The sequence below is a fragment of the Festucalex cinctus genome, chromosome 17, assembly GCF_051991245.1.
Source record: "Festucalex cinctus isolate MCC-2025b chromosome 17, RoL_Fcin_1.0, whole genome shotgun sequence".
Lineage (NCBI taxonomy): Eukaryota > Metazoa > Chordata > Actinopteri > Syngnathiformes > Syngnathidae > Festucalex > Festucalex cinctus.
The window spans coordinates 2126809-2143199 of record NC_135427.1 but is presented as its reverse complement, the minus strand read 5'-3'; the positions used below and the strand labels follow the sequence as shown (position 1 = coordinate 2143199).

General features: G+C 38.7%; 1 protein-coding gene and 1 non-coding gene across 3 annotated transcripts; both read left to right on the top strand.

Annotated features, from left to right (window-relative positions):
• The first annotated feature begins 130 nt into the window (after positions 1-130).
• Positions 131-15498, top strand: LOC144005059 (eukaryotic elongation factor 2 kinase-like). Of its 2 annotated transcripts, XM_077502949.1 has the most exons (20): positions 133-388; positions 530-847; positions 1558-1816; positions 2938-2994; positions 3930-4030; positions 7913-7973; positions 8058-8095; positions 8191-8362; positions 8432-8581; positions 9550-9682; positions 9752-9879; positions 9953-10151; positions 11418-11476; positions 11552-11629; positions 11751-11807; positions 13562-13693; positions 13753-13941; positions 14016-14140; positions 14255-14433; positions 15032-15498. In XM_077502949.1, the coding sequence occupies exons 3-20, from the start codon at positions 1574-1576 to the stop codon at positions 15139-15141; spliced, it is 2211 nt and encodes a 736-aa protein (XP_077359075.1). In that variant the 5' UTR covers positions 133-388; positions 530-847; positions 1558-1573; the 3' UTR covers positions 15142-15498. The 2 variants fall into 2 exon arrangements, with proteins under 2 accessions (XP_077359076.1, XP_077359075.1); XM_077502950.1 differs by lacking the exon at positions 11751-11807 and having other exon boundaries at positions 131-388.
• Positions 15499-16308: 810 nt separating this feature from the next.
• On the top strand, positions 16309-16390 carry trnal-aag (transfer RNA leucine (anticodon AAG)). Its single transcript has one exon. It is a non-coding gene; the product is annotated as a tRNA-Leu (tRNA).
• Position 16391: the final 1 nt, after the last annotated feature.

Here is a 16391-nt window from a genome sequence, read left to right as displayed (position 1 = left end):
TAACCATAAATGTAATGTGTAGAATTAATAGATATCATAAATGAACATATAACACGCATAAATCCTAATCCGAATTGTGACTTTAATACGATACGCCATAACGTGGTTTTATGTGTCGAATCAGCGGATCCGAAATGTAATGAAGCAGCAACAAGCAAGGAGAGAGCAGCAGAAGCAGAGAGAGGCGAATGCAGTTCGTTTGAAAAAAATGACGAGGTCGAGGAGGACCTGTCGTTTGAAGGGGTTTTCTTTAATTTAAAAAAAAAGAAAAAAAAGGCTTTGAAAAGACGTTTATCATTAAAAGGTTGAGTCTGCGGCTTTCAAGTGTTCAAGCGCTAGCATAATCGCTGCAACTTCCGGGTTGTAATTTATACACTTCTCCTTGATGGTGGGTGCTTAAAAGTGTCAGTGTAGCACTAAAATATGTCAATTATGTTTATTTAAGTTTATGTAATTTTACAATGAGTCTATTAACTTTATTTATTTATGTATTTATCTCTGTTTACGTCTCTGTCCTCGGGCCTCCCAGTGGGGCATTTTGTTTTGACATTTCCGACAGCCCGAAAAGGCTGCAGACCACGTGGGGCGGGGCTGCCACGGAAGGCTGTTGTTTGTTACGTGCCGACGGTCCACATCGGTGTGGCGACTGGTGGAACCGTCGCGAGGAACCCTCCCATCGAACCGCTTGCCTCGGGACCCGCAGGGCTCGCTGGAGAGGCGGGGAGTGACCTATCCGGGATAAGCCGTCAAACTGCGTGACATCTCGCCGCCGAGAGAATCGTGTTTTGTTGGACCCAAGAGGAGAGCGCTTGCTCACACGCCTACAAAGTGTCAAGCTACAGGTTTGGTGGGTTCGCTTAGCGCATGCACGAATCTTGAATGAATCTTGATGCTCGTTTTGAGGGGCGGAAGGGGGAGATTCCTTTGCAGTGTGGTGCTGCAATGCAATCGAATGACAAGAATGGGCCACTTTTGTCCCAGCTGCAGCACACCATTGAAAACATGCAGAATCAGCTTGTACCTGACATGCAGAATGGCACAACATGTTGGACTAGTGGTTAGCACGCCTGCGTTACATTTTCAGATGTTCATGTTCGAATCTGGGCTATGTGATCAAACACAGAGTGTCAAACGAGCTCCCAAACTAAGGGCCAAAAAAATCCTCCAAAATTGCTTTAAATATATCCACTTTACTACCCGTATCAAATATGAATTCAATTTTTTAACCCTTAGGTAGGAGAGACTGAGAAAATACTTCTGAAGTTGGACAAAATGGAAACAAATAGAAACTTATTGCTGCATGCTTTGAATGGAGAAAAAGTAGCACACTTTAACTCATTCACTGCCATTGACGGATATACACGTCAATGGGAACGGAATTGACTTAATTCATTCACTGCCATTGACGGATATACACATCAATGGCAGTGAATGGGTTAAATGATAAATCATTTGTAAATGATTAAAATATCATTTCAGTGGCAAGCTGTCCGCTGTTCCGACACTTCCACTCACTCTGTCTTCTGTCATTTTTTTTTTTTTTTTTTTTTCTTTTAGCACACCAGTGGACACAATGGAGGACGAGCTGATGTTTAGCATGGAGGAGGACGGCAGCGCCAGCAGGTCCTCGGACAAAAGGAGCGCGCCCAAGCAGCGGGTGTGCTCGCTCACCGACGACGATGACGGCGACGAGGACGACGGCTTCATCTGCTCCATCTTGGACGACCCCGCCCGAGAGATCTGCCAGTACATGCAGAACCTGGTCAACAACCGGCAGCTTTCGACCTCGCTGCCCAAGACGGAATTTTTGTACAAGGTGAGGAGGCGTCGTCGTCCCCGTCGTTTGTCCCTAATGACAAAAAACTAGGGGTGTCAGGCGATTTAAATTTTCCATCCATCCATCCATTTTTTTGACCACTTAATCCTCACAAGGGTCGCGGGGGGTGCTGGCGCCTATCTCAGCTGGCTCTGGGCAGTAGGCGGGGGACACCCTGGACTGGTTGCCAGCCAATCGCAGAGATTTAAAAATTTTTAATCGTAATTAATCGCATCACTTCCATAGTTAACTCATGATTAATCACAAATTTTATACCTGTTTTAAATGTACAATAAAATATTTAAATTTTCATACTCTTAACATAAAAGTGGGGGCAAAAATGTTGAACTAATAGAAATATGGCTGCATATTTTAGTCGTTAATACAGTAATTTCATAATAATTCATAAAATTGAGTTAAAATTAAAAAGATGTACTGTAAAAAAGACGAGTGAGCTGTCTAATCGTGAAAATTTGTGAAATTCTGCACATTTTTTTAAATTGTAAAATATAACTTGAGCCCAGTATTGTATGTATTTTTGGAGACATATACATGTATATTATTTTAAAAAAAATTCTAGATTTTGACGTGGACCTGTCTGCTATGTTGCATTTGGAATTCCCCCGGTACAGGCTTTCCATATAAGTACGTTAAAATTAATCACGCATTTAAAAAAAAATAGTGGCATTAAAAGAACTTTAAATTAACGCACTAATTTTGACACCCCTACAAAAAAACAAAACATAAAACTATTGGTAATTTTTGTTATTGATTGTAATCACTATAATTTACACAATAAGGCAGTAGAAAGTGTGACATATTTGCTTCATGCTTTGAATATGGTAAAAGTAGCACCATCTGGTGGACAAATCTAAAAACAAAATTGAAATTCACGAATACAAATTGAATTTTGAACGAAAACAGTTTATTTTAAGATAAATCTGTGTTTAAAAATTACATGTGATTTTTTTTTTTTGTCACTAGGAACAAAATTCGCCTTTTTTTTTTTTTGTGTGTGTGTGTGTGCGTGTTGCTTTGCCGAAACATCAAAGTTTGTCTTGTTGCATCATGTGCTGCGCTGATGAAAAGTGGTGCGTTTTCTTCACCTTTCCCCCACATAGAATCAAACAGAGCATTTGGCGGAAGGTTCGTACCAGGTTTTGTCTGAGAGTGCACGGGTATGTTCAACCATTTAAATTATTATCCTGTACCGTCTCTTCACTACTGATCGTCTACCCCACCTTCCTTCACTGCCTTTTTTTTCTTTATCTGTAACCCTTTTCAAAGTTTTCTATTTTCTGTGCTATCCATCTGCATGATTTATGTTTTGGAACATTCGATACACCTGCAGAAGATATTATCCTCACAAGTGAATGTGAACAGCAGCAAGAATAGTCCACAGAATTATTCTATATTTTAGTTTCTTCAGAATTTGAATGTGCACATTCACCTTTTTTTTGCGCTTCCACATGCATCATATTTGGCGAACTCGAGTCCCGACATTTTCACGACAATCCCAAAGAGTTCTAAATTGGTATGAGATGTTTACTAGCTATACGAGGGAGACGCGCGACTGCTCCGAAGGGTTAAGTTACTTGACATGATAGACTACCAAACCCCGCCCGCTGAGGAAGTTATTTTCGGGCACGGCCGCAGATGACTGGCGACGTGACTGCTCGACGTGTCATCCAACTTGCTTCCTCCTTCAATGCAAACAAGTTCACACCAGTGCGAGTTTACATTGGTGTGTCCCTGAGTTCGTTAAGACGATTAATAAAAAAAAAAAATAAAAAAAAGACACAAAACAGGAGGAGCAATTTGGTGTTTTAATGTGCAGATTTTTTTATATTACGAAATCAATTTAAAAAAAAAAAAGATTAAAAAAAATCAGTTGGTTGCAGAAAATTAATGTTGTTGTTTTTTTTTGCTGCATGCTTTGAATGAGGGAAAAAATTTGCACCATCTGGTGAAAATGTTTACAAATTAACAATTAAAATCGATTACTCCTTTTTTTTCCTGAGCACAAGCCCGTTTTACATAAAAAAAAAAAAAAAAAAAAAAAAAAAAAGGTTGTTTCGTTTTATAAATGTATTCAATGTACTTGTTGCAATAGGAGACTTGGAAAAACGCCATCATGAAAGCAAAAGCCATGCCGGACCCCTGGGCCGAGTTTCACTTGGAGGACAAAAAGACCGAACCTTGCTTGCGTTACAGGTGAGAATAACCTCAGGATGCGTTTACATGTGTTTGTGCTTCCAATCAGGTCTAGACATTGGCTTTTATTATCTTGTTTACATGTGCTTATCACCTCTATTGACCTCAAAACGGGAGGATCTGAGGTGTTCTGACCCCTCTCAAGTGAACCAAACTGAGCTTTCACACTAGCAACCATCAGTTTTCTAATCCAAATTAATAGTATGGCTCCACATGATTGTAAACTGATCCTGTTTGAGGTCACTTCAGGTGAAATTCAGTGCTAACTTGGCGAGCTTGAGCATATCATCTGATAGCTGCAGTTTCTTCCCACCTTCTTCCTGTTTACATTCTTGTGAGAAAAAGAAGAGAACAAGTCTTTAGGTGGTTTTGTTGCGTGTCATGTGTGTCTTTACCATGTGAACAGGAAATGAACGGATCAAGTTTACGACTGTGAACACAAAAATAGACTTGATCCACTGACCTACTTCCTTTTTACATTCATACAACTACTATGTGATTAGATTTTCATATGCTTGGACCTTCTTGAGCAGGAAATTAATGGACCACATTTACCAATTTAACAAAAAATGACATAACACTATAATTTTTTAGTGGAGTTTTGTGGAACCCATGCAATATAAACATAAAGTGGCACAGAAGTGGAAGTATTTTGATAACTTTTTTTTCTTTTCTTTTTTTTAAGTTTTTCCTTGCCCTTTTGTGGTTTGATCAGGGGATGTCGTTGCTATTTGTCAACTGTGGGCATGTGAAGCCCTTTGAGACTTTTGTGTGATTAAGGGCTATATAAATAAACTTGACTTGACTTGACTTGACTTGACTTTTGTGAATGGAACAGTCGTGTTGATCCACTTTAATTGGATCTGAATCGGCCTAACTCAGGGGTCTTGAACCTGTGGCTCTTTAGTCCCTCTCCTGTGGATCTCTCTATTTATTTATTTTTATTTTTTGGTAGAAATTATTATTATAATTTTTTCGTACCTATTTATTTTTATTATTTATTATTATCATGTATTTTATTTTTTAGAAAACATATTATTTAAATGAATTAATGGTTTAGATAAAAAAATGAATAATTAAATCTGGAAAAAAAAATGTTAGAATCCAAATTTTCAAGTTGTCAAAAAGAGAGGTGAAAGGTAGATGAAACGTTTATGAAGAATTACCTAAAATGCTTCAAAAAGTGACCATAAATGACGAAAAGGCAGAAAAGAAAACATTCAAAAAGTAACCATAAAATATCCCAAAACAAAAAGGAAGTCAGAAAATTACCATAAGATGTACAGAAAATTCCCCCCAAAAAGTTAGGAACTTTATTTTTAAAAAGGCAGGAAATCAAATGTTCAAAAAGACGATAATGTCAGAAAATTGATAGAAGAAAAAATGTACAAAAAAATAGAGGAAAAAAAAGCGAGAGATAGAAAATTACTATAATATGTCCATAAAATTGCTCAAAATGTCAGAAATTTGACAGAAAAGCACAAAAGTCTAAAAATATAGAAGAACATGAATCTCAACATATTGGATATTTTTCTGTTCTCTGTGCTCTTGGGCCGTCAGTACACTAGACGACTAACACTAACACACAGTTTCCTTCATCACAATGTTCAAATGTTTTGTGGCTCCAGACAGATTTTTAAAAAAATTTATTTGGCCTAACTGGGCTCTTTTAACAGGAACGGTTGCTGACCCCTGGCCTAATTATACCCGACAGCGATGATAATCCCTGCTAATAACTGTAACCCCGATGTAACCTCATGTTCTCATTAGCATTTAGCTCCACTGAGTCCAACAACCTTTTCCACTTGAACCCAGTGTTGAACCCGCGGTCCGGTTTTCGGTCAAAAAAAAACATCAGCTCAACGGGGGCCTGTGTGCGCCTGCTGACTGCCGCGTTTCGTTTGGACACAGAAACCCAGCGAGCTTAAGCGCTCGCTCACATCTGGCTCGGACACGTTAGCGCCACGGAACGCGCCGTTGGCCCACGCACAATGCGGGAGGGGTTTATTTCGCTGAGTGCACTGTTCGCATTCAATCTCTTATATAAGCCACACACGGAGCGAGAAACGGAGGGAGTGGCGGCTATTCATGTGCTCATTTTAATCTCCTCCTCCTCCTCCTCCTTCTTTATACCCACTTTAGTGTCATGGAGCCAAAAAGTACATTGTGTTCCCAGCCTGAAGTGGTTTGTAAAACCAAAACGAGACTTTCCTGAAAATATGTGTCGACTTGAGCGGCGCTTCTGCATTCTGAACACTGTTGACTATTTCCACGAGTAGGGCCAAGACAAACAGGCACACTAACCAGGTGGTATGCGTACACGGAGGGGGGGGGGGGGAAACATTAACTTGGGGATAATGCAGTGCTTTTGTGTTTTATGGGGAGCATAACAAATGATGACTGATTTGTGATGGGTTGAGGATAAAAAACAAACTGAACTCAGTTGTGGGTCAAAGGTTACGTCAGTGCGATCGCGTGATTTTCAGGAAAAGACGTTTGACATGTTTATGACTGGAGAGCATTACGTTTGGGATTTGTTGTCGTCTTGCGCAGCTGTTGTGCATTCGAGGCACTGGCAGCCATTTTCTGCATTTTTTGGAAATTATATTGAACGTCTAATTTTCTCTATTATAGTCATTGAAAGCATCTGCTGAACAAAAAGCGTTACATTTTTCCATTGTAGTCATCTTTTTTCATTATATGTATGCTTAAAAAGATGCATATGGATTGAAAGTTGTTTTTTTTCCATTAGTCATCCATTTTCAGTATCCGCTTTATTTTTTTATTTTTTAATAGACTGCAGCTGTTTTGCCTTCCAGGAATGTTCTGCATTTAAAAAGAATACATTGGATGCATCATTTTCTAATATAGTCAGGCATTTACCGCAACTGCTTAACTCACTCAAGTCCAAAAACGTGTAAAAATGTTTTCAATACTTTGTTATTCACTCCCAAAAACGTGTTTCGGCGTTTTTGTTTTTTACAAGTAAATACATTATACATCAGTGAACAACGCAATATTCTGTGGGCCTTGCAAAATCTGTCAAAAGAGGGTTTCTTCAATGAAAATGGCTGGGAGTCAATGAGTTAAAAATATTGAATTCACATCTTCTGCATATACTTTTGATAGCATGTTTTTTTTTAAAATCTGCATTAAAAAAAATGCATTTCACTATTAGTTTTACGTTGGGTTCTTAAACTGTAATTTATCAAGCACACCAAACTCAGTCAACTAAACAATTGGGGAAAAAAACTTGCAAGCTGATCAACTTTCTACAAGGAAAAATTGTTTTGAACAGCAGTCAAATCTCTCTACATTCATAAACTAAACAGGAGCAATCTGCATTTCTAATTGGAAGTCATTCATGTCATATTTTCACAATGTGTACCTTGACACAGAGCAAAAGGAGGAGGAATTCATTTTTGTTATTTATTCAACATAGTGTTATGAAAAGAAACGGTGTTACTTGTTTAATTGTAAATGCAGTGGTTAATTTGCATCTTTACATATTGAGAAAAGCTCTACAGTATATAAGTTAAATTCGTAGAGGGTGTTATTTTTTAAATTTTTTTAATATATGCTACAGTTTGAAAATAAGTGTTATTTTTCCAATGTAGTCAACTATTTTCAGCATCAACTATTTTTAAATATTGAAAGCAGTTTTCCCCATTTAAAACATTTTTTAAAAATAATTTTTAGATTTTATTTTTTTTTTGCAAAATAAGTGCAGTGTAATGAGAAACAAGAAAAATGACAATAAAGAAATAATAATAAAAATGTGTCAATAAATAATCCAATATTTTTCACACAAGTTTCATGACATCATATTTATATTCACAAACATTTGCATATACTAAAATGGGCAATCTGAATGCATTGCAGGTATAGCGCGATCACGGGCGAGTGGGCCCAAGACCGGGTCCACATCAAAATGGCTGCACAGGTATCATCACGTAATAAATAAACACAAAAAAAACACATGTATATTCTATTTACCACTGACTGACTATCTTTATGTCTATCACAGCCGTTTGGGAGAGGGGCCATGAGGGAGTGCTTCAGAACGTAAGTAGAACTATTTCCACATAGTGTTCCAATGTAATGCATAAAATGGTGGCAAAAAATAGATTATGATGGACGGGCCCCCGTCTTGTTCACAGGAAGAAGCTGTCCAGCTTCTCGCACAGCCACAACTGGAAGTCGGCCTCCAACTACGTGGCCAAGCGCTACATGGAGACGGTGGAGCGGAGCGTCTACTTTGAGGACGTGCGTCTGCAGATGGAGGCCAAGCTTTGGGGCGAGGAGTTCAATCGCCACAGGCCCCCCAAGCAGGTAGACCACGTCGCATGAATCTGCTTTGAGACAGAGTAAAAAGGATGTTTTGAAACGCTCTGCGGCCAGGTGGACATCGTGCAGATGTGCGTGGTGGAGATGACCGACAGGCCGGGCAAGCCGCTCTTCCATCTGGAGCATTACATCGAGGGCAAGTACATCAAGTACAACTCCAACTCGGGCTTCGTGCGGGACGACAACATCAGGCTGACGCCGCAGGTGAGTTGTACGGAGGACACAAAATGCCAAAATAAAAACAAAATCAATAATTTATGTTTTATCTTACTGTATTGTTAGTTTTTTTTTTCACTATGTTGTATGGCGACCTTGAGTGTCGCCTATAAAGTAAATGTATTATCCATCCATCCATCCATCCATTTTCTTGACCGCTTATTCCTCACAAGGGTCGCGGGGGCTGCTGGCGCCTATCTCAGCTGGCTCTGGGCAGTAGGCGGGGGACACCCTGGACTGGTTGCCAACCAATCGCAGGGCTAAATGTATTATTATTATTATTATTATTATTTAAAATTGAAAATAAAAACTGATTTAAAATTTAATTCAAAAATAAAATGCAAAAACAATTCATATAAATGGAACTAAAAACAACCAAGAAAAAAAAATCATAGATATATTTAGTAAAAATAAAAATGGATATAAAAATATAATTCAAAAATTAAATACAAAAAAATGACGTCAAATATCCATTTTAAAATATCCATTTTTTTACTGGGCTTGCAGTGAATGAGTTAATGAATAACATTTCATAATACATAAATAATTATGAGAGCAAGGTGTTTTTATGTATTGATTGACATTTAATTCTATTTATATATTTTTACATTTATTTCATTTTTTTATCTCATTTTTGTATTTATTTCTTTTATTTTTTTTTATTTCCATTTAGATTTATTTTATGTATTTAACTTTTTAATTCTATTTTTATATCCTTTTTTTGTATTTTTTTTATTTTATATATCTGTTTTTATTTCCATTTATATGAATTTTTTTTATTTAATTTTTTAATTACCTTTTTTATATCGTTTTTTAATTTTCTTTTTTTTTTTATTTAGTTTTTTATTAAGGCATTTTTCATCCTCCATAAAGTTGATGATTAATTTGTTGTTCATCTAAATATGACTCCTAACATTTCATCAATTCTTAGATCTGTTGTCTTTTGTCCCTATCAGGCCTTCAGTCACTTCAGCTTTGAGCGTTCTGGCCACCAGCTGATCGTGGTGGACATCCAAGGCGTTGGCGATCTCTACACCGACCCTCAAATTCACACGGAAAAGGGAACGGACTTTGGCGACGGGAATTTGGGTGCGCGTCTCCCACTTCTCGTGTTGACGACATCATGCACGGTGAATTCAGGAGTCTTTGTGTGCTCAGGCGTGCGAGGTATGGCGCTCTTCTTCCACTCCCACATGTGCAACAAGATCTGCAAGAGCATGGGGCTGACGCCGTTCGACCTGTCCCCGGCCGAGAGGCAGCAGCTGGACTGCACCAACAAACTCCTGGTCGGCTACCACCCCCGTCACATCCGCCTTCCATCACATCAGCGCTCCTTATGTTTCCCTTCTCTCCTGTTAGAAATCGGCAAATACGGTGCTGAGAGGCTGCGAGGAGCAGTGCGGTTCCCCCCGCGTCCGAACCATATCCGGGAGCCGGGCACCGCCGCTGCTGTCACGCCTGTCCGAGACGTCGTCGGCGGACGAGAGCATGAGCGACGTGGACTCGGTGCCTTGCTCCCCCCTGGTGGTGCCTGCGTGCATTGCAAGGTCTCCTGCCGGTGTGTATGCTTAGCTAATCAGTGACGACGGTAACGCGTTATAAAGTAACTTGTAATCTAACTTACTTTTGAAATCAAGTAATCAGGAAAGTAACTAAGTAACTTAAACTCAAGTAATCCGGAAAGTAATTAGGTTACTTTTTAAAGGTAACTGTGACATCACTGTTGCTAACTAGAGATATTGAAGTCCAAAAATTGGGGGTAAAATTTTTATGGATGTTCACTATAACTATTTTTAGACCGATACCAGTACGTTTGAGTAGTCCGCTAGTACTGTTGACACATAAAATTTACAAAAAAAAACAACAAAACAGATAATTTTAAAGAAGCCCTATACAACCCAATATAGTTTTTTTTCCTTAAAATTGTATTAAATTGATGTAATTTTTCTATTCTAATCATTTCTAATTCCGTCGCAAGTACTGATACATAATATAATCAAGATCTCTTTAAAAAAAAAAAAAGACGCAAAATAAAAAAAAAAAGACCTGTATATCTCAATATCGCATTTTTCCTAAACTCATTTGATTCCAAAAATTGTCTAAATATGTTCTTTAAATATTACTAGTGTCCCGAAGACGCATTTATACGTTTTTTTTACTTTTTTTTTTTTTTTATCCTGGAGCATACAGAAGGCTTTGTTGCAGCCTCTGAACTGAATATAACGGTTGAAGCATTGGTTGTTATTACAAAAATGGCCATCAGGTGGCAGCAGAGTATAAGAGATCAACCAGGGCCTTGTTCCAACAAGATGTTTTAAACAGATTTGTGAATAATGATGAAACTTAGCTATATTCTAATGCTAATTGCTGAATAATGGAAAGAGATAGAAATATTTTTTTTTTCCTGATGAAAGAAGAGACTCTAATCTTTCTTTTGGTAGGTTCCATGTTTTTATAGCAATAGAACACAAAATGTTATGGGCCTTGCAAAATCAGTCCAGTAAAGCAGCCGGGAGCGAAGGGGGTTGCTTCAGTGAAAATGGCGGCGAGTGAATGAGTTAAAATTGCATGAAATTTATGAAAATTTTCTATTATTTTTATTTCTAATTTTTGATTGTAAAATGGCCACTAGAGGGTGGCCATTACTGGTATTGGTTGTCCTCATGAGTACCAATACTTTCAAACAAGGCCGAGTATCAACCTGATCCTCGCCCTAAAAATTTTTAATTTTATTTTAATAAATATCCTCTAGCAAATTCGACATTATCATTCAACAACAATGTCCCAAAATGTCCCCAGAGACTTTAGTGTTCAATTTTTACAGGCTTATCCTTCACGGGGATGTACGAACAAGAACGACTGGACAACGCAGGGGAGCACAGGGTACGAAATACAACTTTTGAACTTGTGGAGTCCAGTAGAGCTGAAGTGTCACATTTTGGACTTTTGCGTGTGTAGGAGTCGGACAGCGGAGGGGACAGCGGCTGCCCCAGCGAGAGGAGGAGTGAGGGAGACGCCAACGACCACCCGGACGGGGTAAACAATCCGATGTTGACGTTTTTTTTGCTATGCTGAAGCCTGTTAGCTTCTCCTGCTGCTGTTTTGTATTTGACTGCTTTTGTTTTTATGATGCATGTCTTATCTGGAAACGCTGTAGGCCCGCCACCACTACCAAAGACATTATTCCGAGTCGGACGAGGACAGTGTCAGACGGGTAAAGCAACATACGAGACGCCGGTGTGCCACATTTAATCTATTAATCATCACTATTAGGGGGTCAAACTACCTCCACCGTTGCATCTCTTTCCCACTCATTCCTTTGTCTTCCCTCACGTTTCACCCATATGTGCACTAGAGGGCGCTGGTTGCTATTCCAAAATTATATTATATAACATTTTTCTTGCAAATATGCCACTTTATGTCACAAATTTGTGATGTTATTTCTGGTAAATTTGCGTGTTTTTTTTCTCGCAAATCTGCCACTAATAATGTTGCAAATATGCAAGTTTTTTCTTGTAAATTTCTGAGTTTTTTTGCTTGCAAATTTACCACTTTATGTCGCAAATTTGTGAGATTATTTCTAGTAAAGATGTGATTTTTTTTTCTCTCAAATTTGTCACTTTATACTGTAGCAAATATATGAGTTGTTTTCTTGTAAATTTGTGAGTTTTATTTTCTTGCAAATTTGCCACTTTATGTCACAGTTTTTTGAGTTCCACCTATCCATCCATTTTCTTGACCGCCTATTCCTCACAAGGGTCGCCGTTTGTGAGTTCCTTTCTGGTAAATTTGTGAGGTTTTTTTTCTTGCAAATTTTCCACTTTATATCACAAATTTGTGAGGTTATTTCTAGTAAAAATTTTTTTTTTTTTTTCGCACTTTAATAATGTTGCAAATATACAAGTTCTTTCTTGCAACTTTGTCACTTTTTTCTGGTAAATTTGTGAGATTTTTTTCTCGCAAATTTGCCACTTTATGTCATAAATTTGTGAGGTTATTTCTGGTAAATTTGTGAGTTTTTTTCTCGCAAATTTAGCACTTTGTCACAAATTTGAGAGGTTATTACTGGTATATATGAGTTCTTTTCCTCTCAAATTTGTCACTTTATAATGTTGCAAATATATGAGTTGTTTTCTTGTAAATTTTCGAGTTTTTTTTCTTGCAAATTTGCCACTTCATGCCAGAAATTTGTGAGGTTATTTCTGGTAAATTCGTGAGTTTTATTCTCACAAATTTGCCACTTTAATAATGTTGCAAATATACAAGTTGTTTTCTTGTAAATATGAGGGTTTTTTTTCTTGCAAATTTGCACTTTATGTCACAAATTTGTGAGTTTATTTTTGGTAAATTTGTGAGGGGTTTTTTTCTCACAAATTTGCCACTTTACAATGTTGAAAATATACGAGTTGTTTTTTTTTTCTCTGAAATTTGTGTTTTTTTCTCAGAATATCACCCATCACTAAAAATAAAAAAAATATTTGTGGCCTTAATAGGCCGTCGTAATTTTATCGGTGCATAAAGGCTCAAAAAGCAGGACATCTCACTTGAGGCTGAATACACAATACGGACAAAAGTTTTGGGTCAGCGTTACTTACAACATCTACTGAGGTCGTGTTTGAGATCAGGATGCTCAGGCTCGTCTGCAGCACACAAATACACATGTAAGAAGTTTGAGGAGGGGGGGTCCAACATGTCTAATTAATAAAAACCTGTCCCAAGACTTTTGATCCAATATGAGAGATTTGCTTCCAATTGCAACATGCAGAAAAATCAACCATCTGCCTCTTCTGTTTATGGAATTGAGTGTGCTTCCGAACCCGCCTCTTATGTGATTTTTTATTTATTCACGCCCCCCCATTCCTCCAAACAGGGATGTACTCCTCAAGTTAATCAAGTTGAGGGGTACAACCCAGCACAATGAGTCTTCAAGTCGCCGATAAAGTGTTTGCGCGTGTATTTTCCACACAGCTGACAGAAGAGAAGTGGAGCTTCTTCCACTCGACCCGCGCTCACGTGCACAGATCCTCCTGCGTGGCCACCGAAGTGGAGCGACTCAGTTCGCTGATGCAGAAGCGCATCGGGCAGTCCATCCTGGGGAAGGTAAAAAGACAGCAGAATCTCGAGTTGAGTGTTGTGATTTGAACATTTCTGTTTTCCAGGTTCACCTGGCCATGGTGCGCTACCACGAGGCGGGCCGCTTCTGCGAGAAGGACGAGCAGTGGGACGAGGAGTCGGCCATGTTTCACCTGGAGCGAGCCGCCCAGTGCGGCGAGCTGGAGGCCATCGTGGCCATCGGGCAGTGCTGCCTGCAGTTGCCCCACCACATCCTGCCTAACATGGAGATGGAGGTGCCGCGTCCTTCTTCCCGTGCCTTCTTTCTGGCCTCGCTTGACTGTTGACGTCATTGCGTCTTTTTTTCCAGGAAAACGCGGGAAACAAATTGAAAGGCTTCAAGTATCTCATGCAGGCTGCCGAAGCCGGCGACAGATCTTCGATGATCACCGTGGCCCGAGCTTTTGACACGGGAGTTAATCTGTCAGCAGACAAGTGAGGCCTTTGCGTCTATGTATGATGGGCTAATACTGCCCCCTGGAGGAAATTCTCTGCCATTCTCAGTTCGATGCCATTTTTATATCACTTTTCATTTTCTTAACATAACAGACAGCAGGACTGGGAGGAGGCGATCCGCTGGTACGACAGCGCGTTGAACATGGACGAACACGACGAGGGCGGCGAGTTTGACGGCATACAGGACGAGCCTCGTTACCTCCTGCTGGCCAGAGAGGCCGAGATGTTCATGGTGGGCGGCTACAAGCTCGCGGCGGACCCACAGAAAGCAGGTAGAGCCACATTACAAATCTGACATAATAGTGGCGGTATTAACTCATTTGCTCCCAATAACGTATAAATACGTTTTTTTTTAAATGTTCTAAGTGTCCCAAAGACATATTTATACGTTTTTTTTGTTTTTGTTTTTTTTATGCTATACAGAAGGCTTTGATGCCGCCTCCCAACTGCAAAGAACGGTTGCAGAAATGGTAGTTATTACACAAACGGCCAGCAGGTGGCAGCAGAGCAAAGGAGATCAACCAGGACCATGTAGAAAAAAAGCTCAATTACTTACAATTTTAAATGGATTTGTGAAAACTGATGAAACTTAGCTCTCTTCTAATGCTAATTGCTGCAAAACGGAAACAGATAGAAACATACTTTTTTTCCCTGATGAAAGAAGAGACTTTTATCTTTCTTTTGATAGGTTCCATGCTTTTATAGCAAAAGAACACAATATTCTGTGGGCCTTGCAATATCAGTCAAAATCCAGTAAAACAGCCGGGAGCGAACGGGACTGCTCTGTGAAAATGGCTGGGAGTGAATGAGTTAAGAGTTGGATTAAAATCTCCGAATATCAAATGCATCTTCATCCATGTCTCCTTACAGGCGACCTATTTACAGAAGCCGCCGAAGCGGCCATGGAGGCCATGAAAGGGCGCTCAGCAAACCAGTACTACATGAAAGCCGAGGAGGCGTGGGCACTGATGGAGGAGTAACTTCGCTTGTGCACACCAAAAAAAAAAAAAAAAAAAAAGGGCTTCAAGTGTCCCCGCCAGACCCTAAACGAGTTGCGTTTACATTATTTTTTTTATATAACAGGTTTTTAGCTAAAGGTGCTTTGCATTTTTGCATGTTTGCCTTCCAGCATTTAAGCTTCATCGAGTTTTCTGCGCAAGATTCTCTTTTATCGGAAAGTTGCTATTTCACTGTTAAGTTTGTCTATTGTGAATGTGGTCCGTGGAGCCAAAACCAATACAATTGTTTACTTAACAGATTTCTATTGGAAGAGTGTGTATTAAAAAATGATTACATTAGGTGACTGTAAAAAAATAAAAAAATAAGTTTGCATTGAATTTCATGAGGAAACAATTATTCCAGTTTTTGGAAAAATTGTTGTTTGTGTGGCTGTAGTCTGTTCCACTCATCTCGATCAGGCATGTGGGTGAAGACGACACCTGTGGCAGGTAAACCTTATATTGATTAAATATTAATTAAAATCTAACTTCATTACTTTAAATAGGTTAAAGAGGTTTTAGGGTTATCATTTAAACTGGAGTGCTCGCTTTGATTTAAAACAAAACAAAACACGTATGCACTCAACAGCCTTCAGGCTCATAGTAAAAGAAAGATAAAAGAACAAAGGAAGATAAAAGAAAACAAAACATTACACATCACTGAGTACATATCTCTCAACAATGTTGTCTTAAAAATTAACGGCCAGTTTATTTTACAGTTGACTAATAGGCCATGATGATAATCTTTGATTATCGTAAAATATTTGGAAAAATACCGCTCACATAAGGTACCGGTACATACAGTTTAGAAACTGTTACATAAACATTTTAGAAACTTGTTACATAACTTTGCATAGTGACAATGTCAAAATGGCTAACGATATGGTTCTCTCTCCTTTTTTCCTAACATTTAAACAAAAATTGAATAACTCACCATAACGCAATAATGAAAGAAAACCAAAATTAGAAATTTTGTAAACATTGTAATACATCTGGGAAAATATATAATTATATAAAAGACATGAGACAAAGAGCAAATAAGACAATACAATGCAGTAAAGTACAACGTCACTCAGCCTATTTTAAAAAAAAAATAAATAAATAAAATTAAACATTCATTTAAATATATTGTTCTACACTTTATATATCGGTAGCGTGGCCGAGCGGTCTAAGGCGCTGGATTAAGGCTCCAGTCTCTTCGGAGGCGTGGGTTCGAATCCCACCGCTGCCAG